The sequence below is a fragment of the Festucalex cinctus genome, chromosome 17, assembly GCF_051991245.1.
Source record: "Festucalex cinctus isolate MCC-2025b chromosome 17, RoL_Fcin_1.0, whole genome shotgun sequence".
In the NCBI taxonomy this organism is placed as follows: Eukaryota; Metazoa; Chordata; class Actinopteri; order Syngnathiformes; family Syngnathidae; genus Festucalex; species Festucalex cinctus.
Window position 1 is genome coordinate 1,861,137 of NC_135427.1, and position 23,375 is coordinate 1,884,511.

A 23,375-nucleotide genomic window follows, 5' to 3' on the forward strand; every position below is an offset into this window, starting at 1 on the left:
AATTGAGTGCGGTCAACGAAGGTCATCCCGGGCTATGCGCAATGTAATTAGCCTTCCTGCACGCACACAAACAGACTTGAAACTCAACTTTAAGACGCTCCTCCTTCAACAACAGACAATGGACACATGCCAATGCACTCACATACGAGGGGCCAACAGGGACACAGAATTACATACGTTACATTACAGCCCCTTGACTGCATCCCCATCCACCGGCCTCCCCACTCTTAACATTACACGCGGTCAGGTCGCATTTCACGCGGCAAAAATTGATAAAGAGCTCAAACAGCTGCTCAATCTGGGCTTTTTCCTGTGGCGAATGCGGACGGCGGTCGGCGTGACGCTCGCCGACGTCCCTGCGGATTGAATTTCATCTCGGAGACTTCGATGTTGTGATGTTTGTAACCAAACATGGAGCCTCGTTAAATTGTTTTATAGCCACTGCATAAGCATTATGCATTCTATCTATCTATCCATGCGTCTATCTATCCATCCATCCATTCATCTCTGTATCTATCCATCCATCCATCCATGTATCCATCCATCCATCCATTCATCCATCCATTCATCCATGTATCTATCCATCCATCCATCCATCCATGTATCTATCCATCCATCCATCCATCCATCCATCCATGTATCCATCCATCCATCCATCCATTCATCCATGTATCTATCCATCCATCCATCCATCCATGTATCTATCCATCCATCCATCCATCCATCCATCCATGTATCTATCCATCCATCCATCCATCCATGTATCTATCCATCCATCCATCCATCCATCCATGTATCCATCCATCCATCCATCCATGTATCCATCCATCCATCCATCCATCCATTCATCCATGTATCTATCCATCCATCCATCCATCCATCCATCCATGTATCTATCCATCCATCCATCCATCCATCCATTCATCCATGTATCTATCCATCCATCCATCCATCCATCCATGTATCTATCCATCCATCCATCCATCCATCCATTCATCCATCCATTCATCCATGTATCTATCCATCCATCCATCCATCCATGTATCTATCCATCCATCCATCCATCCATGTATCTATCCATCCATCCATCCATCCATCCATCCATTCATCCATGTATCTATCCATCCATCCATGTATCTATCCATCCATCCATCCATCCATCCATCCATGTATCTATCCATCCATCCATCCATCCATCCATGTATCTATCCATCCATCCATCCATCCATGTATCTATCCATCCATCCATCCATCCATGTATCTATCCATCCATCCATCCATCCATGTATCTATCCATCCATCCATCCATCCATGTATCTATCCATCCATCCATCCATCCATCCATGTATCTATCCATCCATCCATCCATCCATCCATCCAATCATCCATCCATCCATCCATCCATCCATCCATCCATCCATCCATCCATCCATCCATCACTTACACTTATCCATATCACACAATTGACTTTACAAAAGTTGAAAGTTATAACACTAATAACTGTGTAACAAGTTAAAATCGTAATATAAACACATTAATGCTTAATAATAATGATTTTATCTTTAAATGGAGTGAAAATAAGAGGATTAAGGCCTGACATAATGGTCCTCCAGATGATAATTCACATGTATGAATGGACACTGACTGTGAGCGTAATTGCACACCAAATGTGAATATGAAGCCTCCTTTTGATCTCCTGCTATCTTTCATCACCACCATTCAGTCTGCTTTGGTGACCTGAACGTTGTCCCCAAGCTCCCCCCCTCCACTCCACCCCCCCCTCGCCCCATCTAGTCTTTGCTGCACCTGCACCCTCACAACAACAAAAATCACCCCAGGCTCATCATTGTAACCTGTCTTTCTTTCTTTTTTTCTTTTTTTTCATGTGCTGCCAGTGAGGAGCCCTTTTGTTAAAAGAAACTGGGGAGCCCTGGAGGGCGCCGCCAAAATCGGGTGACACACCTCTTTCTTCAGGGGTATCAGTTCCCTCGTCCCTCAGGGTGCGTCGGTGTTAGGCAGCAACCAATGTTCTCATGCAAGCAGGTGAAAGCATGCAACAGGTGTGGACCAATGGCGGAAAACTGTATTTTTTTTTTTTAACTGTTCCACCACCCCGAATATATGTATGGACACATTCATGCATGCACACATGCATGAGTGCATGCACTTGCCTTTGCTTCTTCTCCGCACATTCATGCATAATTGAAGGTGGAGGATTTTGGGCCTATCTGCACATGCATGGCGGCTAATCAGGGCCTCTTCACCGACAGAAAGCAAAAGGGTCACTCGGGGTGAGATGTTTGTGATGGAAATTTGGACGGCAGGCGTAGGAAAACAAAGCTCGGAGACAGGACGTCCCGCCGACGACATACTTTACACATGACGTAGCACGGCTCGGGTTTGGGGGAAAAGTCTGTCTTTTGGTTGGTCAGGTGGTCTGTCTGTCTGTCTTACGCTTAACTCATTCACTCCCAGCCATTTTCACAGAAGCAGTCCCGTTCGCTCCCGGCTGTTTTACTGGATTTTGACTGATTTTGCAAGGCCCACAGAATATTGTGTTCTATTGATATAAAAGCATGGAAAAAGAAAGATTAAAGTCTCTTCTTTCATCAGGAAAAAAAAGTATGTTTCTATCTGTTTCCGTTTTGCAGCAATTAGCACTAGAAGAGAGCTAAGTTTCATCAGTTTTCACAAATCTATTCAAAATTGCAAGTAATTGAGCTTTTTTTCTACATAGCCCTGGTTGATGTCCTTTGCTCTGCTGCCACCTGCTGGCCGTTTGTGTAATAACTACCATTTCTGCAACCGCTTTGCAGTTGAGAGGCTGCATCAAAGCCTTCTGTATGCTCTAGCATAAAAAAAACAAAAACAAACAAACGTATAAATACGTCTTTGGAACACTTAGAACATTAAAAAAAACGTATTTACACGTTATTGGGAGAAAATGAGTTAATGTTGAAACGCTTCAGTGTCAGTGTTGATTTTAGGGAGTCATAACTGCTTAGCTTTGAAAGTAGTTCATAAAATAATATAATGGAATAAATATCTTTTGAATGTTCAGAGCTATCTAGCTGACCACCGAACAAGTCTGGTGCATCAATTTGGAACCTCCACGCTACAAGGAGGAACCACAGAAGTAAAACTTTTTAATGGTGCTTCGATTGAGCGGCTCTCAAAGGTCCACCTTTGACCCGCCGGTCCCCCCAAAACCCTCCAAATCCCTCAACCGGCGCGACTCCTCCTCCGCCTCCTCTCCTCCGGGGTTCAGTGCCTGTCATTGGTCATTAGTCAAACCCCGCGCGCTGATCTGATTACCGTCCAATTTGGAATCTGCCGACAAGACACTTCCAGGATGAAGACAAGGCGGCATTCAGCAAATTTGCGGCGCAACAAATAGAGCGATTGTTGAGTTAGAGGATGGCAATTTGATGACTTTGCACAAGATAGACTGAAGGGGAAATCGACTTTTGGTTGACTTCAAATGGACACCGATTGGACAATTGCGTTCACCTGACTGTCCGTATTATTAAATATGCAAAGAAAGGCTCATTATGCAAAACATACCACACAATATGCCAATCAAATTGAGTTAGAACATGTTTTGTCATGTTTTGGTATGCCCGCACACACAATTAGCACCAAGCTCATTATGTATGTCTTTGGCTAGGGGGGTTGCTGACCCTGAGAGCATGACCCAAGGGGACATTCGTGGAGTTAAGGGGGAGGGCAATTTTAGGGGCACAGTGTGGTGGTCCGAGGGAGTGGGGGGGGGTCACTTATTGGTACCCCTGCTGGTTGCGTTTACTGCCCTGAGGAGTCCTCATTGATTGTGAAAAAGTTAAGAGAATGTAGCTGAAGTGGGCCTGGAAAAAAATGCCTTTGACTTGATGAGCTAGCAAAAACAAAGCTCATTTGAATATTTAAAAAAGTCTTTTAAAGGCTGCAATTAATATGTAAACAAATATTGTCCCCGCATCTGATTTGAGTAACTTGTTAGTTGGCTATTGCTAGCTTAATAAACCCTAGCTAGCTAACAGCCAGCTTTCATGTCTTTCATGAAAGCACATTGTGATCACTTAAAGGGATACTTTGCTTATTTAGCCATTTTTGGCAGTCAAACATTAATATTTTGCCTATAATAAATTTGATATTGTCATTATTTTTCATGTACAACTAGTACCTTTAAAAAATATATTTTGCAACTTGCTGTCGACTGAAAATTACATCACAAGGGCTCAGGTAACCAATCACAGCTCAGCTTGACCAAACCTAGAAAACAGGCGAGCTGTGATTGGTTACCTGAGCCCTTGCGATATCATTTTCAGTCGACAGGAAGTTACAAAATGTATTTTTAAAGGTACTATTTGTACGTGAAAAATAATGAAAGTATCAAATTAATTATAGACAAAATATTAACTTTTTAGTGCAATAATGGACTAAATAAGTGATGTATCCCTTTAAATGGGAAGTCAATATAAACGACAATATAAACGAAGCATAAAAATCCACCTGTTATTATCCATCTCAGGGGGCGACCATTTTACATTATACCGCCCTTTGCTGTCGACTGAAAATGACATCACAGTTGCTAATGGCTCAGTAAATGACCAATCATGGCTAAGCTTACGAACGTCACATGACCAAACTCAAATAAACAGGTGAGCCATGATTGGTCGTTACCTAAACCCGGAGCAACCGTGATGTCATTTTCAAAATAGCCGCCCACTGAAATGGATAATTGATTGCTGCCTTAATAGTTGTGAAAGTCTTCTCTGTTTGAGATTTTTTTCTGCCTTAAATATGTTCTTATTAAATAATTTATGAAGCACATTTTAGAGTGCTACAGTATTTTTTTATTTAAAAACATTTGGGGGATATTTGGGGCAGCTAGATTGGATTAATAGTATGTCCATTCATTTTGATAATGTGACTTTAACTTTAATTGAACCAGATCCAATTTTATTTTTATTTTTTTTATTTTATTTTTTATTTTATTTTATTTTTTATTTTTTTGCATGTGGAATGTGCTGAGTGAAGGATCCTCAGCAGAAGTCCAACACAGGAGGTTTGATTTCCCTCCAAAAGTGTTCCACCATTGTGGAAGTGTCCCCCTCCTCCACCGCCTGCCACTCAAGCCACAACAGCAGCCGCCTTCCACCGCCAACCCCCCCCAGCCGCCACACATCAATCCACGCTGTGTGGGTGTATGTTTTGGGAAGGTGGTGTGTGTATGTGTTGACCCCCCCCCCCCCCCCGGGGGCGTGGAGGATTTTTGTACAAACAAAGCAGCTAGTTTTTCCAAAACAAACTTAGCTTTTTAAATGGAAGTCATTGTTTGTGTTTTGTTGTTGTTGTTTTTTAACAGGTTTCATGTGAGGGAGTCCGTCAACTTGCTGGAGGGAGGACAGTGTGAGTTCTGCAACATTTCTCCTATTTTGTCAGGAAGCTTAATCAGGCCCGCAGAGGTGTGAAGATGAACTTTGACCCTGTGGATATCGTTGGCTTTTCTGAAGGCTTTAGTGTCAGGAAATCCCTCGTTTGGCTCTTAACCTCAGTGCTCGACTTTCAGCTACCACTCACACGGGCCTGATGTGAAATGTTAACTTAAGTATCGGTATGGTATCGGTATCGGCCGATACTGCAAAACTGGGTATCGGTATCGGGGGCCAAAAAATGGTATCGGAACAACACTATTTTAAATTAGTTTTTTTTTTAGGGTTTTCGGTCTTGTCGGTTTGTATGTGTTGACTTCCTTTATTTATTTCTTCCTTCCTTATTTCCTTATTTACATCCTTCTTTCCTTCCTTTTCTTTCTTCCTTCCATCATTATGTACATCCTTATTTCGTTTCTTCATTTCTTACTTATGTACGTACGCCCTTCTTTCCTTCCTTCCTTCCTTCCTTATTGTACATCCTTATTTTTTTCCTTCCTTCCTTCCTGTGTGTTGGCTTCTTTTATTCCTTCCTTCCTTCTATATATTCTTGTTTCATTTGTTCCTTCCTTCCTTCCTTCCTTCCTTATTTACATCATTTTCTTTCTTCAATCCTTCCTTCCTTCCTTCCTTCCTTCCTTCCTTCCTTCCTTCCTTCCTTCCTTTTGTATTTACTTCTTTATTTAATTCCTTTCTTCCTTCCCCCCTCCTTATTTATGTGGTTCCTTCCTTCCTTATGTCTGTCTGTCCTTCCTTCCTTGTGTACGTCCTTATTTCTTTCCTTCTTTCTTTGTCCTTATTTCATTCCTTCTTTATGTGCATCCTTATTTTTTGTTCCTTCCTTCCTTATTTAAATACTTATTTCCTTCCTTCCTCTTTCCTTCCTTTCTTCCTTATTTACATCCTTTTCTTTCTACAATCCTTCCTTATTTCCTTCCATCCTTATTTCCTTCTTTCCTTCCTTCCTTCCTTCCTTCCCTGCCTTCTCTTCTTGTATCATTCCTTCCTTCCTTCCTTTCATACGTTTCACTCATTCCATTCTTTCCTCCTTCATTAAATGAAAAAGAAATAAATTTAATGTACTGTACATGATGTGAGTATACTTTTGACTCACTGTGTACAACAATAAACAGATTTGTCCTACTTTTCATGCGGCCCTCAAACTAAATTAACTCCTCAGAGGAAAAAAGGTGCTTTCAATGAATGACTTAGAATGACTGAAGGAGGCCAGACAGAGGTGATGGCGATGATGTCATGTGGAAAGCAAACATAACATCTGCAGCTTTTCGTCTCTCATCACATCCATCTTTGTTTGACTTCCTGTGCACTCTGCCGGCTCCTGCATGTCAAATGACTCACATGCGACCGACACAAATGTAACAAGTAGGTTACAATAATTTAATACTGAATAATGTGTCGTAAAAAAGTCCACGCATTTGTAGTATTTTGTTTCCAGGACGTTATTTTCAATTTCTGCCTGTATGCAAATGTCCCCTCCCACTATGTAAAGAGCGGTTGCAAACTTTATGAGCAGGTGTTGAACATTTTCATTTTTTGACACATCATCCAACAGGTTGAACAGACTAGACTACGTGTGGCTCGTGTTGCGGTTAAACAATAGAGGTTAATTAACGGAACCTCGCGCACATTCAGAACAACAACGAACTGTTTCCTCGTCTCGCATCATTATTTCACCTTGGCGTTCATCCGGCATTCAGGCACTTTTGCAAAGAGTCTATGAGCTTTTTTCCTCTGTCAAAGTGAGCAAACCCACCCAACAAAGCGCCGGCCATATGGATGAATGCCGCTTTTGTTTTGCCCATTTGAACCGGAGCTTTTTCCCCGAAGAGTGTGTTCACCCTTTTTGGCTTGTCGGGCGCTTTTTTTGGGGTGGGGGGGCTAAAGCGACTACGGCTCGGATGGAGAGAATCAATCAGGAAGTGGCTGCCTTTCAACTGTGCCAGAGGAGCCGGGCAACTTCCTCATCCCGTTTCCAAGGCGACGGGGAAGCTCAGCCAGCTGGTGCAGCGGGCAGTGGCTTTGAATGGAATGGAGGGGCAACGGCGGTTGGGACGTGAGACACAATGGCGGCCAGTTTAAACGTAAACACTTGAAACGGTATTCATACGAAGACTTTGTTTCTGTATTGTGATTACCTTGTAGCCAAACATTTCACATCTCTGTGTCATTGGTTATAAGCTAGGTGGGTGTTCTGTGGGATTGGACTGCCGTAGATGGGTAAACACAGCTGGGGACACACATGGCAATGGTGCCCCCCGCCTCTTACACCCTTTACTCCACTCATTTATATATCAGCGTGTTTACTTTAGGGATGTGCACTAATCTTCACGCAAGTCTTAGCAGAGTCTTCACAACTGGATGAAAGTGACAATCACTAGCTGGCTAATTCACCCAAGGCTAAATTAGAAAGTTCTTTGTATTATAAAAGCCTTAAGAGGGCACAAGGGGTCATCTATGGATTTATGTGTGGGCTGCATTTTCTCAGTGGGTGGGATGTTACTGAAAGAGAAAAAAAAAAAAAAAAAAAAACTAGACTCGCTTCTACTTTGTCATTGCACAGGAACGAAGCCATAATTTCACTCATTTAACAGGAACAACTGACTTGAGATTCTTCAGTGACATCAACCTAACAGTATACCTATAGATTTTTTTTTTCAGTCAAACTAATACAGATTTTTTGAATGTTGAAGGTTGCTGTATTACAAATAGAAAATCCAAGCACCGGGAGAACATGCAAATCCAACACAGGAAGGCTGGGACTGAGATTCAAACCAAGAATCTCAAAACAGTGGGGCAGATGTGCTAAGTCTTTTTCCAGCTTGCTGCTCTCTTGCTACTGGAAAAATGCAAATGTACCCATTGTGAAATTAATATTGGTTATCTGCTGGGGGGGTTTTAAAAACAAATTTTTAATAGACTAGCCTATATGTATACCATTTAAAATGTTACTATTTTTGCAAAGCAACTCAATCCTGAACCTAATCCTGAATCTAAAGTGTACATATAAATTACTGTAGAACGCCCTCATCTGGTGATACTTTGTTAGTGCAGTCTGAAAATCACTCCTAGTTATTCCTTTTAGAGTTTTTAAAAAACTATTTCGTTCAATATACAATATTGAAAGACAATCCGACTTGTTTCTATCATTAAAAAAGTCATATGTGCGCATTTTATTTTGATATAGTACAGGAAATTAAGTGTCCATCGCGGCTTCCGTCGCCGTAAAGCGACGCGTGACGTCAGCATAACAACAACCTGTCATGTTAGCTTCAAGAGCTAGAAATTTAATCCAGCAGCATTATACAATCGATCTCCTTAAAACAGTTTGGATGTGAGACGTCTCTCGAAAGGTGAGCGTTTTAACTACCGCTGTTTAAAATTATCAATCCGACAACTGCTAACGTCGACGTGACATGAAAAAAAGAAAAATAAATCACCTAGCGTTTGAGCTAGCGTTTGGATGTTAGCTAAATGCTAAAGGCTTTTTAACGGCCCACTGTTATTTTATATTTCTATCCTTACCCGACTTCGATGGCATTAACAGCTCATGGTTCACGGTGTTAATGTTAATAATTGATATATTAAACGTCATCGTGTGAATTGCCACGATGGCGTTCATCGGTGTGCTAGGTGGCTAACTAGCGAGCGTCAATTAGTCAGCGTAAAGTCAACGCTTTGATAAACGGACGCAAGTGGCAGCAGTTCCACTTGCTCCGTGTGTGTGTTTTATTAAATGTTCGTGTTTTCTAATGACACTTTAGTGTATTTTTCTCGCTATGTTTGCTGACATCCGTCTAACGAAGAGTTAACACTCCGGTTGTTCTCCCCTCTTGTCGGTCAGCGAAATAACGAGAAAAATCCGCTTCGTCGCTTTGATCGAAAAGACACGCATTGCAGGATCTTAACTCGCAGTGTTTGTTCGACAGTGTTGGAGATCCAGGCGGGGACGGGGCGTTCTTGACTCTGTCGGTTGAGCCAGCCGAAGAGACGGGGAACAGGATAGGGAAGCAGGGCGAGGCGGGCCCCGCGGAGCCGGTGGAGAAGATGGCCGGCAGCCCGGAGAAGAGTTCCACCGCGCAGGAGCTGAAGGAGCAGGGGAACCGCCTGTTCCTCTGCCGCAAGTATCAGGAGGCTGCGACGTGCTACAGCAAGGCGATTGTGAGTAAATCCCCCTTGGAGCACCCTTCGCTCTTGCGACTTTCATAGGGCGACCCGATGCAAAGGTCATTTTGGATTGATGGATGATGTTGTGTTTGCGCCAAACATACAAAAGATTAAACATTGGCTTCCGTCTTGTCACCCTATCCAATAGACTAATGTTGACGACGAGTTGTATTTCAATATATGCCAGTAATTTGTGTACTGTTAGGACTGGACAATTATGAAGGGAAAAAGATATCACAAGTAATTTGTTTGATATTCAAATCACGGTTAATTAAAAATGATTTATTTGAATGATTTCAAAAACTAATAAATCACCTACTCAAAATTACCATCATACCCTCTTTTGCCTGTTCTGTTCATCCCTGCACCTTGAAGTCCTTTTCTAGTACACTGTTGTTTTTGTGAAGTACAAAATGTCCTTGTGAATATTATCTGATATTGCGTTTCATTCAGTTATACTCACACATACATGCCTTTGCAGCATTGCATCTTTGCACATATTTAAACCAGGAATAAGCATCACCATTAGCTCTTTATAATTATATTTATTTTATTTTGTTCAATTTTCACTTTTCACAATTTTTGGGACTTGGTGTTAACCTGGGACCTCAGGTAAAAATGTATATATACATTTTATTTTATGTGTTTTAAGTGTCCCAAAGACGTATTTATACGTTTTTTTTTGTTTTGTTTTTTATGCTAGAGCATACAGAAGGCTTTGATGCCTCTCAATTACAAAGAAAGGTTGAAGAAATTGTAGTTATTACACAACCGGTCAGCAGGTGGCAGCAGAGTAAAGGAGCTCAACCAGGACCAGGTTGGGGGAAAAAAAAAAAAAAAAACTCAATTACTCACAATTCAAAATAGATTTGGGAATAATGATGAAACGTAGCTATTCTAATGCTAATTGCTGCAAAACGGAAACAGATAGAAATATACTTGTTTTTTCCTGACGAAAGAAGAGACTTTAATCTTTCTTTTGGTAGGTTCCATGATTTTATAGCAATTGAACACAATATTCTGTGGGCCTTGCAAAATCAGACAAAATCCAATAAAACAGCTGGGAGTCAAGGCTGTGAAAATGGCTGGGAGTGAATGAGTTAATGGCTATTTTGTATTTTTCTAATTTCGACCACAACATTTTGTCAGTTGTTTATTTTTGTTAATTGAGTTGTTCATGCTTTTAAGTCACATTAATGATGGGGGAGGGGGGATTGCAGGGGTGTGTAGACTTTCTATATCCACTACGTATTCAGCCATCCGTAGTATAAATATGCACATTATTCTTTCCATCCAAAATCATGTCAAAAGCTGCATTTTGCTCTATTCCGATGTCTATTAGTGATGTCGGTTTGACGTGTTGCCTTCCAGAACCGTAACCCCTCCGTGGCTGTGTACTACACCAACCGGGCCCTGTGCCACGTGAAACTTCAGCAGCACGACAAGGCGCTGTCCGACTGCAAGCACGCCCTGGAGCTGGACACCCAGTCGGTCAAGGCCCACTTCTTCCTGGGCCAGTGTCACCTGGAGCTGGAGAACTACGACGAAGCCATCGGGAACCTGCAGAAAGGTCGGAGCAAACTGAATAGATGCGCCGGGATTGGGTTCTAAAACGCGCTGTCGATTTTCTGCAGCGTACAATCTGGCAAAAGAACAGAGGCTGAATTTCGGCGACGACATCCCCGGCGCCTTGCGCATTGCCAAGAAGAAGCGTTGGAACAGCATCGAGGAGAAGCGGATCAACCAGGAGAACGAGCTGCACGCCTACCTGAGCAAACTCATACTCGCAGAGAAGGAGCGGTGAGGGCAGGCGTGCTGTTTTGTTTTTTTGTCTCCTCTGAAGAGATGACTAATGCAATATCACGTTGCACCGCAGACAACTTGAAGACTACAAAGAAAAGCAGGATGACGATCACATTGGCGGCGACGTGGCTAAGATTGCGTCCAAACACGTACGTTTTGTGACCTCCATTTTGTCTCTGTTTTTTTTTTTTTTTTTGTTTTTTAACTGATTCATATTATGACCCAATCAGGACAAGTACTTAATGGAGATGGATGAGCTGTTTTCTCAAGTGGATGAGAAGAGGAAAGTGAGTATCATCTGCATATGTCTGATGTTTCATTTTTTTTTTAAAAACTTGTTTATTTATTTTTAGTCCAAATTTGCAACATTTTTCGTATGTTCCCCAACATTTTTCACGTATATAAAGTCAACCCCCCAAAAAGTTCTTGACAACAAAATGTTCTGTGTAGGGCTGGGCGAAATGACCAAAATTTTATTTTTCATTACAAGTAAATCCTGAGCAAAATGTCCAGACAATATTGTACAGGACTATCTCAGAAAATTTTAATATTGTGATGAAAGTCCATTATTTTCTGTAATGCAATTAAATAAGCAAAAATGCAAAACAACCAATCACAGCTCAGCTTCAGAACACAGGTGAACTGTGATTGTTCGTTGCCTGAGCCCTGAGCAACTGTGATGTCATCTTAAAGGGATTAACCATTTTCAGCAGCAAAAAATTAATAATTTGTCCAGATTATTACTTTGATAACTTCATTATTTTTCACGTACAATTAATACCGTTAAAAATTCATTTTTCCACTTGCTGTCGACTGACGATATGACATCACCGCTGCTGAGGAAGTAGGGAACAACCAATCATGGCTCAGTTTGCTGACCATACCCAGAAAACAGGTGAGCGATGAGTGGTCATTAACTACTTCCTCAGCACAGATGATGTCATTTTCATTCGACAGTAAGTGGCAAAATGGCCGCCCCCAGAGATAGATAAAAATGGCTGGATTGATGCATAATCGGAATGTCTTGTTTAGGCTAGTGAGGTCACATATAACGAACGTATTATTGTCAAGAAATTCTTCAGTTTGACTTCCCCTTTACGAATCAAATGAGTGAGCCTGAAGCGTTTAGAGCGTTTTTGTCCCTAACCGACAGAAACGTGAGATTCCAGACTACCTGTGCGGCAAGATCAGTTTTGAGCTGATGAGGGAGCCGTGCATCACACCAAGCGGGATCACCTACGACCGCAAAGACATCGAGGAGCACCTGCAGGTACCAAAATGCATCCATTTGTCAAAGTAGCGATGACGCTAGAGTAGAACGTCAACATCCCGTTTCAACCCTTCAGCGAGTGGGCCATTTCGACCCGGTCACTCGAAGCCCCCTGACCCAGGACCAGCTCATCCCCAACCTGGCCATGAAGGAAGTGATCGACGCCTTTATCCAGGAGAACGGCTGGGTGGAGGATTACTAGACGGATCCCGTCTCCCGTTTTGTTTATCTGAAGTCTACGCGAGACTTTTTGAGAAGATGTCGCCTTGCCTGGACCGAAGCGGTCACGTTGTGGACGAGCACAGGGGAGCTGATGCGGACCTCGTAGCCTGTCCCGTTCTCTTTGCATCCCAAATTTGTGAGGCTGTGCGCTTGTGGCCTGCTACTCCCTTTAACATCTTTGACAGTTTTCATCCTTCTGGGGCCGCTCTCTCAGGTCTCTTTCATCTCTTCTGCTCTTATCTATTTCGATCTCGAGTGCCACGATCCCAGGTAAGCGTCCCGTGTTCGGCATGTGACTGCCAAAAGAAAGCAAATCACAAGTCTTTGTTCTTAACGTTTAGATCTGAAATGATAACTATGCCAAAAAAAAAAAAAAAAAACAGTTAAATGTGACCACTTTGTATGCAAGTTTACACAATGACAGTGGAGTTTAAAAAAAAAAGAAGTGGTTTCAGTTGTCAGCTCCACCTCTAGGTGGCGCCACAATCCCTCACCCGCAGCTGTGTGCGTTTGACATTTTTAGTGAACTCTTCTCCATTTATTCCATATCCTTGATATCCAGCTTGTAAGCCATGCACTAGTATGCACTTTGTCTTCAAGTACAATTCAGCATACTATAGAATAAATTATCAAATGGCTTTTTTCAAGCATTTATTAAAATGTATCCTAAGGCCCATGTGTTAGTATCCTCTTTACCCTCATTAGTAAGGGCTACTTTGGCGTACTAGTAGACTCACTAGTGAGGCAAGTACACAACTGCACGCAACCAGATATATACTAGTAGAATTTTTATTTTTTTGTTTTCACTTCATGCAAATTTTCGCCTTTAAAAACTATATCAAAGATACTGAAAACATACTTAAACAGCTTACCATAAAGTCATTTGAGTATTTGTATGATATCCTTGATGTGCACTAGTTGACTGTGCGCTACTAGTACAAAGGCTGCATTCGAGGATGGTCGGAAGTTGGACCAAAATAAGCAATTTATCACGAGTAGCCACCATTTTGGTTGTTTACTTTCATCTCAAAAACTGTCAGGTCGGAACTGGGAAAACCCAACTCGGATAAATCCGACTTCCGACCACACTCGAATGCAGCATTAAACTGAAGCACGAGATTTTCACTAGTGTAGTTTTACGGCCACTGATGGCACATACTTGTCAAATAGTGTCCAGTTTTGCCTCACTAATAACTTGTAGTCATCCTAGAGAGGACATTTGTTGTCAATTTATTAGCCACGAGTCATTAATAGGTTATCAAATAAATGCTTGAACAACTTTTGTGGCAATTTAGCATGTAGTCAATAATATGCTATTTTTCTTAATCGTGAGGAAAGTGTATCACGGTACTCGTACATGGACCTCAAGCTCTGGATATCAAGGCTTGCCATCCACTCAAGTACAGACAATTAAAATGAGATGAATGTATGCATTCGGTTTAGTTTTGAGCTGAAAATCTGTTGAAACAGGGCACTTTCTTAAAACAGAGCAGCAGTGGAGTGGAGAAAAGAAGGTGAAAGGCTGCTGGATATTTTTTTCTCAAGTTTTCAACATTGCTGAATATTCCTTCATAATGTGTGTGAATCAGCTGATGTTGGGTGACACATACACGTGCTTTAAAATGGTGATCATGCGCACAGATGTGCTGTGGCTGTGTGTATGATGCCTGCATCTCCCTCGTGACTGTGCTCTTCACATGAAAAATATTTTTTTTCAGGCCCTGATTGTCCTTGCTGTTAATTTGAAGTGTCTCCTTGCTGACGTGCAAAAACAATCACCGGTGGGGAGAGGATCTATAAGCCTAAAAGTTCACTGTGTCATCCTCCCACTTGTTTAAAATGCTGGAAGTGCATCATCTGTCATGCTTACCTCTGTTTTCCCAGCATTCCTGTAAAACACATATAGTGCTTTGAGTTGACTCATCTTCTCGCCGAGTGGTCAAATCACAGTGCAGAAAGTGTAAATAATTAGCTTGTATTATTTCTTGACAAAATGTTCTCTTTGTTTGTTTTTCTTGCCGTCTTTCAGCTTGAAAGTGTATTAAATGTAGATATGTTGATAACATGAAGGCCCTGTTTTTTTTGTTTTTTTTTTTGTTTTTTTTGGAAGTATCATTCAAGAAATGTTCACCATGCCAATCCTTGCTCCACATTGGTATTGTTTTTGGTATGGCTTCAATTTAGAAAGTATGCGGTTATGGCAGCCATACGAGGAAGCAGATGACACGATCCTGTGAATAAATGCCTGTTATTTCAAATATTTGTGTACTCAGCAATTATTTCTGCACTTTAGTTCGGATGTTCGATTGAAGGAGCAAATACTTCTGAATTGTTTCTCTGAAAATTTTTTTAACTTCATATGCAGCTCAGTTTGTATTAATTTTTTATGAGTTGCAGCAAAGGCGTATTTAAATTACTGTTAGTGTAAACAACAAGCTGTCGATTTACGCTCTGGATTTAGTAGCAAGTTTGAAGTCTGTCTCTATTAGCTTAGCCTAGCATGAAAACTAATGCTTATATGCCAAAAAGGAGGTGGGACTTCCGATTGCCATGTTTTCACAAATCAGCTTTGTTTCCGGTTCCGGTTTGCGACGTATGAGCCGCGTCCCAATACTTATGCTTTCGCCCATTGGCGGAGCGCGACGGTTGGTGGACGGGCTGATTCGTGAACCCGGAAGTCCGTGGCATCTGCTCCATTCATAAAAACGTTAAAACTGACAAACAGAATGGAAATAGAATGACTCGTTTTTATTTAGTTTTTTTTCCTCGATACAAGCACAAAGTCAAGATTCTAAACATTAAAATTTAGTTTTGCGTTCTGGGTTTAGTGGAAAGATTGGGGAAAGGTTTTTGTCACGCTTACTAGCTTAGCCTAGCATGTGGCTTAATTAATCACGTGCTAATTCATTCAACCATGGAAATGCAACTCAACTTTTGTGTATCGATAGAGCGCGAAAACAAAACTCAGGTTCTCAGCTAATAATGTGGCAACAGGGCTGGTCGAAGTTTCAAAGCAACCGAGGCACTGTGACGTAGCAAATCAAATCCGAAAAGGTAAGCAGCGTTTAAGTGTTAACACGGCCGTCATTAGACAAGGACTTTTTTTGTGTATTTTTGTTTTGTTTTGGCCGTCCATTCATTCACGCTACTTCAACCACCACACGAACAATGAACCATATGGTATTATTTTGTTTGTTTTGTGGTTATTTTCTCCAAATATGTTTGTTTGTTGACCTCATGTTATTGAACTGGTTTAGCATGTTTCATACACAAAAATTGAAGTTCTTCCTTCCGTTTTGTTGTATGTGGCCCTCGCTTCAACGTCCCTGTTTTCAAAACAAGGCCTCAACACACACATCTGCGAAGTATGTGTGTGAGTGTATCAGTCCCTCACCGAGCCCATTGTTTTGTCTGACATCACGGCTGGTACAAGGAGGGCAGAGGACAGGAGGAGACATTAATTACTTTTGACTAACCGACAACAGCACCACAACATCATGGTAAGAGAATTTTTCAACAAGATTTTGTCTCTTGCAACTTTTTCACTGACCACTGGTGTGTGTTTACAGAATTTCCACATGCTTGCCGTGCTTCTATTTGGTGTGTTTGCTTTGGCCCACTCTTCAACCAGGAAAGGTAAAGTGTGATGATGATGATGATGGAAAATGTATACTAACATACTGACTATAGACTGATTATACTATTGAGTATGTTTGTGTTTGGGGTGGATAATTTATTTTTTTGCTATCAAAATAAGTTCCCATAGCTTTGCTAACATGAGCTGAGTAACAAAAATGCTAACAACTAAAAATATTGGGCTGTTGAACAGTGGTACAATGGTGAGTTGAGATCCAAGCGGCATGAAACAATATGGAGGACCAAAACTGCCAAAATTCAAAATAAATAAATGACTAAATAAATAAATGAATGACTAAAAGTGAAAATAAAAATGAATATAAAAAATATAATTCAAAATTATATCAAAAAAATAAATATAAATGGAAATAAATCCGTTTTTATTTTCACTTTTAGTCATTTATTTATTTTAGTCATTTATTTAGCCATTTATTTATTCAGTCATTTATTTATCTATTTATTTAGTCGTTTAGTTATTTATTTTATTTATTTAGTCATTTATTTATTTAGAATTTTGGAGTTTTGGGGCATACTGCCAAGTCAAAATGTTATTGAAATGAGGGGGCGGTCCTAAGCGTGTCTTGGGTTGGACTCCGCCATTGCACCATTGCAAACTCCGCGAACGAGGAAGTCTTGCCGGCTTGCAATGGGGAGCTCCAGCAATGGGTGACGATCATGTCCACTGTTACCTCAACTTGCGACTTGATTTTCTAGATGATAAGTCACATTTTTGAATTTTGTCAGTACGGCCCAAAACTGCAAAAATTCAAAATTAATAAATGACTATATAAATAAATGACTAAATAAATAAATAAATACATGACTAAAAGTGAAAATAAAAATGGATTTATTTCCACTTATATTTATTTATTTATTTTGTATATAATTTTCGACTTAGATTTTTTTATATTCATTTTTATTTTCACTTTTAGTCATGTATTTATTTATTTAGTCATTTATTTAGAATTTTGGCAGTTTTGGTCCTCCATAGAAACAACTCCCCCCTCATTTATTATTATTTTTTTGGGCTTTTGAATTCCAAATAAATAATTTCAGTTCAACCTGTTTGGCGACAGTTAACTTGACTGGACTCACATTCACAATTAACAGCAGCTTGGGAAATAGTGAACAATTTTTCCATGAAGCGTTTGCGTCTAATGCTGCTTCCAGTGCAAGTTACTGTCAAACAAAAGATAAAACAAATGATTTGTCGCTAGCCGTATTACACTAACACATAATGGAAAATATAATAGTCACTTCCGGGTTAACAAAATATCCTAATATGCTTTAAGCAATGGCTATTTCATCTCGAAAAGACGATTTAAAAATACTGACAGGTCTATATTATTAATTCTTTGCGAAGAATGACTAACACTACTTCACAACACTCCTTGTGTCGTGTGATTTCCGGTGACAAAATGTCCCACCTGTTACATTTACTCCAGTGGGTCTTGCCAGCAAAGTCCTGGTCTTCCCTTACGAGACGGATTTCAGCTACGTGACGTTGATGCCAATGAAGGAGATGGCGCTCAAGGCCTTCACGCTTTGCATGCGCGTGGCCACCGAGCTGCCCGAAGAGCGACAGATCATCCTGTTCGCGTACCGCACGGCCGACTACGACGAGCTGAACGTGTGGCGCGAGAAGGACGGACGCGTTTCCTTTTTTATGAGCGGAGACGGCGTTTTTTTCTTCCTTCCCCCGTTGGGCACCTTTCGCACCAGCCTCTGCCTGACGTGGGAATCCGTCGCCGGCCTCACCGCTTTTTGGGTGGACGGGAAGCGTAGCACCTATCAAGTGTACAAACCCGGACACAGCATCCGTCCCGAAGGCACCGTCCTCCTGGGGCAGGACCCTGACAAACATCTGGGGGGCTTGGAGGCCTTGCAGAGTTTCGTGGGGGAGATGACTGATGTGAATATGTGGGACTACGTCCTTTCCAGGAGCATGATTCAAGCCTGGCATTACGGACACAAGGTCCCCAAAGGAAACATCTTTGACTGGGCCACTGTTGATTATGAGCTTAATGGCAACGTGATGGTGGTGGACGATGACTGACTGGCTGTGGAGTCTCGTGGAGGGAACCGGGACGTCTGCGTTGGTACACCTCTGATATTTGTTATAGCATTACTGATTTTTCATCATACTTTAAATTAGGGCCCCTATGTCAGAGAGCCTCCTACTGGGGTTCTCAAGCTTCTAGTGGTTGATGAGTACTGTAGTAGCTTGGGGGTGGGAAAATGTGCATAAAAAAGTTGTATGGGGAACAACTTGAATAATGCTGATCTTTTGGAGGTATTTATGTACCTTCTGCTATTTGGTATGTGGAGGATGTTTTAATTTTACTGCAAGTCCCTTTATGTTGCTGGTATCGATAGATTTTGAAAACGCATGCCAGGTGATTACGGGGAAAAATAAAAAGTATGATTATTCATTGAATTTACTCTAACAAAAACTTAACTTTAAATATGACTCGAAATGACGGAAAAATTACTTAAAAATTAAAAAACAAAAAAAATCCTGCAGTGCACACCTTAGCCTAGTAGGGGCAGTGTGGCATACACTTATGTTAAGATAAAAACAGTAGAAGAAGAAAGTCGTGATTGAACTTTATTGACAATACTTCCCCCCCCCCCCCCCCCCACAGTTTAGGAAGAATATTCTCTAGCGTCGGGCCAAAAGCTCATAGAGCCACAATTTGTTAAAATTAATATTTTTCTAAAAATATATACTTTTGGACAAGCAATATATGTGGCTCTTATTTTAACAAATCATTTAACCTCAAGTGTTGAAAATTGCTCGCGTTGTTTGAGGATGCATTGAACAAATACACCATTTTTGGGGTCTCTGAGAAGTAACTAGTTTGGCGGTACAAGTTTTTGGCCCGGCGCCAGCAATATAACTTTGAATATATTTCCGTATGTGCAACTACAGCATTACGCCTGAAACTGAATGCTAATTGCCTATGGGCCTGTCAATGGGACTGTTAGCATTAGCACAAGTGATATTTCTAAACCAAATTGTCTTGTATTGAAATGTATACAATGTGTGTAATTATTTTTTGTGTTTAGTTTTACAGTTAACTTTAACTGGATTGTCATTAAACGGCTTGAAGCACTCTTGTGGAGGTAAGAATAACAATCTTAGCAACATTTACAATTCTTTAAATCTCCAACAAACTAAAGGTAAACTGTGAACTTTAATGTGCCACTTAAAAAAATAATAAAGAGATGGTCCTACTGCGACTTTCTGTTTTTTTAGGCTGATCATTCAATAACTACTAGACACAATCGTCAGTGTCATCAGCCACACAATGAACCTATTGTCAGTACTGACATCATGCTACCCTTGATTAGCAGAATTAGCAGCGTTCAGAATCAGTTGTTTTGTTTGTGTCTTGTCACGATGGGTCGATTTTGACTGGGCTGGTGGATGACGATGATTTCTGATTGTGATGTCTGACACTTCACTTGAAAGCAAATTCTGGGGCAAGGCTTCGTTCAGGTTGTTTGACCTTTTTTCATTTTATTGGGCCATTTGTTGCATTAATGTAGCCCATTATTTCCCCCTCAAATTGACTCATCGAAACCTATTCAGTTTGATTCATTTATCACATTAAATAATTGATTTTTGTAAATAGTGAAATTAAAAATACATTAAATTCAAAAGTTATCCAAATGTACTATTTTTATACATGCACATTTTTAAGAGTATGAACTGCTATTAAAATAATTGTGCATAAATAAAAAAATGTTAGAAATTAATTTTTGTAATTGGTAAAATAATAAAAATTAATTGTAAACATAATTTAGAAGTGAGCCTGATTTTTTTTTAAATATATAATTTAAATACACGTTTTCCACTTTTCATAATTTATTTATTTATTATTATTTTTATTTTTATTTTTAAACCTCATTGCTGACCTGAGCCATCTGTCCGTTTTAAGTAAATAAAAAAACCAACAGCACAAAAAGTTAAGCCAACTGTTGTAGACGATGGTGACGTTTGACCAAAAGAGAAAAAAAAGTCCTTGGCGACTTTCTTCTTTTCACCATCTCACCAAACCAGAACTTTCCAAGTTCCACCTGACATCACACACCATAAGAAGAATTCGTTACATGTAACTAGCAGAAATGAAATCATACGGCGCCGCTTGCCTCCCAAAGACTCAGCTCGGGGTCAGCTGTCCTCCATCCAAGTGTCCGTTGCAGCGCGCCTTCTCCACTGGCGTCCTTGCACTCATTATTCCCGGCCTGCGCTGAGGCATCGTGACCTCCTTGCAGAGACCACGGAGAAGTTTCTGGCGCGTGGCCCAGGCTCCCTTGAGGGTGGGAAAGTGCCGTGTTCCCAGTGTGTGCGTGTGCGCCGTGGCTGCCGCTGCTAAATAAGGAGAAGGCAGGGCCGATGGGTTGTGACTGCGGGTCAGCAGCCAAATGTTCCACCTTCCTGGATGTTGCAATGCATCAATCGCCGTGCCCACTCACTGTGCGGTAACACCTTTGTGGACCATCTGGTGGGCCGGGCCTTGCATCTCGGCTCGCTTGCCTTTATGCATTTCTGCCCAAAAAGGGATGCTGATTCCTCAGACGTGGAGATGGACACAAGCTTATTTTTCTGTACAACATAACTATTTGCTGATAAATAGATATAAGAGGCTAATTTAGCGTAGCCATTGCAGGAAAAAGACTACTAGAACAGCTGAAATTTTATTTGGTGGCTAATCAGAGGCGTTTGGAATTGGTGCCAGGTGTGTGTTAATTCCTATTTAACATGAGCTTGAACGTGATAGGTTACCACATAAACCACATTATCTCAGTTGTTGAGCTGTAGTTCCCTCTCAAAAAAAAAAAATTCAGTTGGGTTGTCGATTTATGAAGAAAATATTAATCAAAATTAATTTGGTAATAATTGGAATCACAATTAGGACAATCATTTTGTTTTTGGCACAAAACAAAAAGTTTAAACGTAAAAAATATTTGTACAAATACATTTCTTTGAAACGCTATAATTATGTAAGTTCCTTTTTCGACAAAACAAGATTTATTAAATTAGTCATTTTAAAATTTAAAAAAGGTGCAAATATATACATTTAAACAACTCCAAATTATTATTAATAATCTTGATTTTGTTTACGCTAATCCCGATTTTGTAATTGTGGAGTGCAATAATTGAAATTGTAATTGAGTTTCGATCAATTGTTGTAGGTGTCATTACGAGTGGAGAAGCGATTGAAAGTATTCACACAGGGGTGTGTAGACTTTTTATATCCACTGTACAAACCTTTATGGGTGGGTGCCAATTAAAAATCCACACTCCACTGAATTAAAAATGTAAGAAAATGGTCTATAGGAAAGTAGTAATTTCCAAGGGTTGAGAAACAGTTGACATACATGCTGGCATCTTCTGATGTACTTTTTTCATAATAAAATAAATGTAAGGTATTATTTGAGTGTAAAATGAATTTTAAATGATCTAAAAGTACTTTGGGATTATAGTTTGATGTATTTTAAAGGTTTAAATATTAGCATAGATCATTTTAAAACATTTTAGAAGGGAGCATCGACTATGTAGTTGCTAATTTGTAGCTATTGGTCGCTTTTTTTTTTTTTTTTGCCCCTAACTTTCTAATTTTAAGTCTGTAACTATTAATCATATATAACAGAAATGTTTGGTATCACTTTTTTTTTTTTTTTGCATGAGTATTCACTGTTTGAGTACTTACTGATGGCAAGTACCAATATCTCTAGTACTTTTGGTATAATCATAATCATTATGCAATGACAAGAAATTGTGGCCAAAGATGATGATGATCATTCAGTGATGTGTCAAACTGCTGCAGTATCGGCAGCCTCCAGGAGTACTCGACACCTTATCAGTACTTCCCCACTCCTAATATTTACCATTGCTGTAGCTTGAATTTGGCCTTTTAAGAGGAAAGAAGACTTTGTGCTAAGTAGTGGTGATGATAAGTGGCCATATAATTATTCGTCGTGCGCCTTCCATGGCGTGTTTTGTCCAAGTGAGCAAACAGTTGCATGCCTCCCCTCCCCTCGAACCCCCAGTCCGCACGGGGCCTGCCAGATCTGCATATAGGGCCCACGGTGCTCCGAGGTGCCGCTGACTCGGGTGCGTGCGGAGCTGGTGAAATGTCTTCCACGCGAGAGGAGCTAGACGGGAGCAGCGCGTGAGTCGGGCGAGGGGAGACAGAAGGCGGACCGTTCTGGATTCCTTCGAGCAACTCCAAATAGATTTCCAGGCAAAACATATTTGCATACGGCAAGACAGTGCTACGAGCTATCCCGGCGAACTGAAGCGTGTGTGCACTGAACAGATGGATAATGTTTTTAGAGCTTTCTTGCAGAAATTTCAGCCCATTAAATTGAGATCTTGGGCATTATTCAGCCGGCGTTTGTTCACGGACATGACAAAGAGGCGAGCGGATCAAGCTGCTCTCGTTAATCACACATCGTTCCCGGTAGACCAGGCCCGGCCGGCCCGGGCGGCTTTTCGGCTTAAGGGCCAAGTTTGATTTGGACAGATGGGCTAGGTCAGTCGAAGATGAGATTTACAAAAAAATACAAATAAAATCTACAATGTAAAATGTTTGCTTGAAAGAATGTCGATGCTCATTACTAAATTGTGTATTTAATGCCAGTATTCTTATTGAACCAATTTTAATTTTACATTTTTTAATGTATTTATTTTAAATATTGATCATTTTTGCTCATCATAAAATGGTATTGCTTGTTATCATTAGTATTAACCTAAATAACTATATACTATCATATACATATACTACACTTATGTATAGAAGACACATTTGTGTGTC

At 40.6% G+C, this 23,375-nt stretch overlaps 2 protein-coding genes across 5 annotated transcripts in view; both read left to right on the top strand.

The window, feature by feature from the left end:
- The first annotated feature begins 8,668 nt into the window (after positions 1 to 8,668).
- Positions 8,669 to 15,170, top strand: stub1 (STIP1 homology and U-Box containing protein 1). The gene is made up of 8 exons (XM_077503220.1): positions 8,669 to 8,803; positions 9,380 to 9,611; positions 10,989 to 11,187; positions 11,252 to 11,417; positions 11,494 to 11,569; positions 11,651 to 11,707; positions 12,574 to 12,690; positions 12,767 to 15,170. Exons 2-8 carry the CDS (start codon positions 9,498 to 9,500, stop codon positions 12,890 to 12,892), a joined length of 855 nt encoding a protein of 284 aa, XP_077359346.1. The 5' UTR covers positions 8,669 to 8,803; positions 9,380 to 9,497; the 3' UTR covers positions 12,893 to 15,170.
- Positions 15,171 to 15,557: 387 nt separating this feature from the next.
- Positions 15,558 to 23,375, top strand: part of LOC144005093 (C-reactive protein-like) — a 32,954-nt gene continuing 25,136 nt past the window's right edge. Inside the window, exons 1-4 of one of the 4 annotated variants that reach the window (XM_077503007.1) lie at positions 15,558 to 15,758; positions 15,881 to 15,966; positions 16,255 to 16,412; positions 16,482 to 16,548. Coding sequence is in view for 1 of the 4 variants with exons in the window: in XM_077503010.1 (XP_077359136.1) it covers positions 16,410 to 16,412; positions 16,482 to 16,548; positions 17,994 to 18,604 (681 nt within the window). In the remaining 3 variants the exon portion in view is untranslated. Of the gene's footprint in view, positions 15,967 to 16,254; positions 16,413 to 16,481; positions 16,549 to 17,993; positions 19,675 to 23,375 lie in introns of those variants that run through there. The other 3 variants (XM_077503010.1, XM_077503008.1, XM_077503009.1) reach the window with 3 other exon arrangements.

Excerpts from the sequence above, each read along its gene's own strand:
- stub1 (XM_077503220.1), top strand. The coding sequence starts at position 9,498 with ATGGCCGGCAGCCCGGAGAAGAGTTCCACCGCGCAGGAGCTGAAGGAG. Across the intron at positions 11,188-11,251 it reads CATCGGGAACCTGCAGAAAG|CGTACAATCTGGCAAAAGAA; the intron begins GTCGGAGCAAAC and ends GATTTTCTGCAG. Across the intron at positions 11,418-11,493 it reads ATACTCGCAGAGAAGGAGCG|ACAACTTGAAGACTACAAAG; the intron begins GTGAGGGCAGGC and ends GTTGCACCGCAG.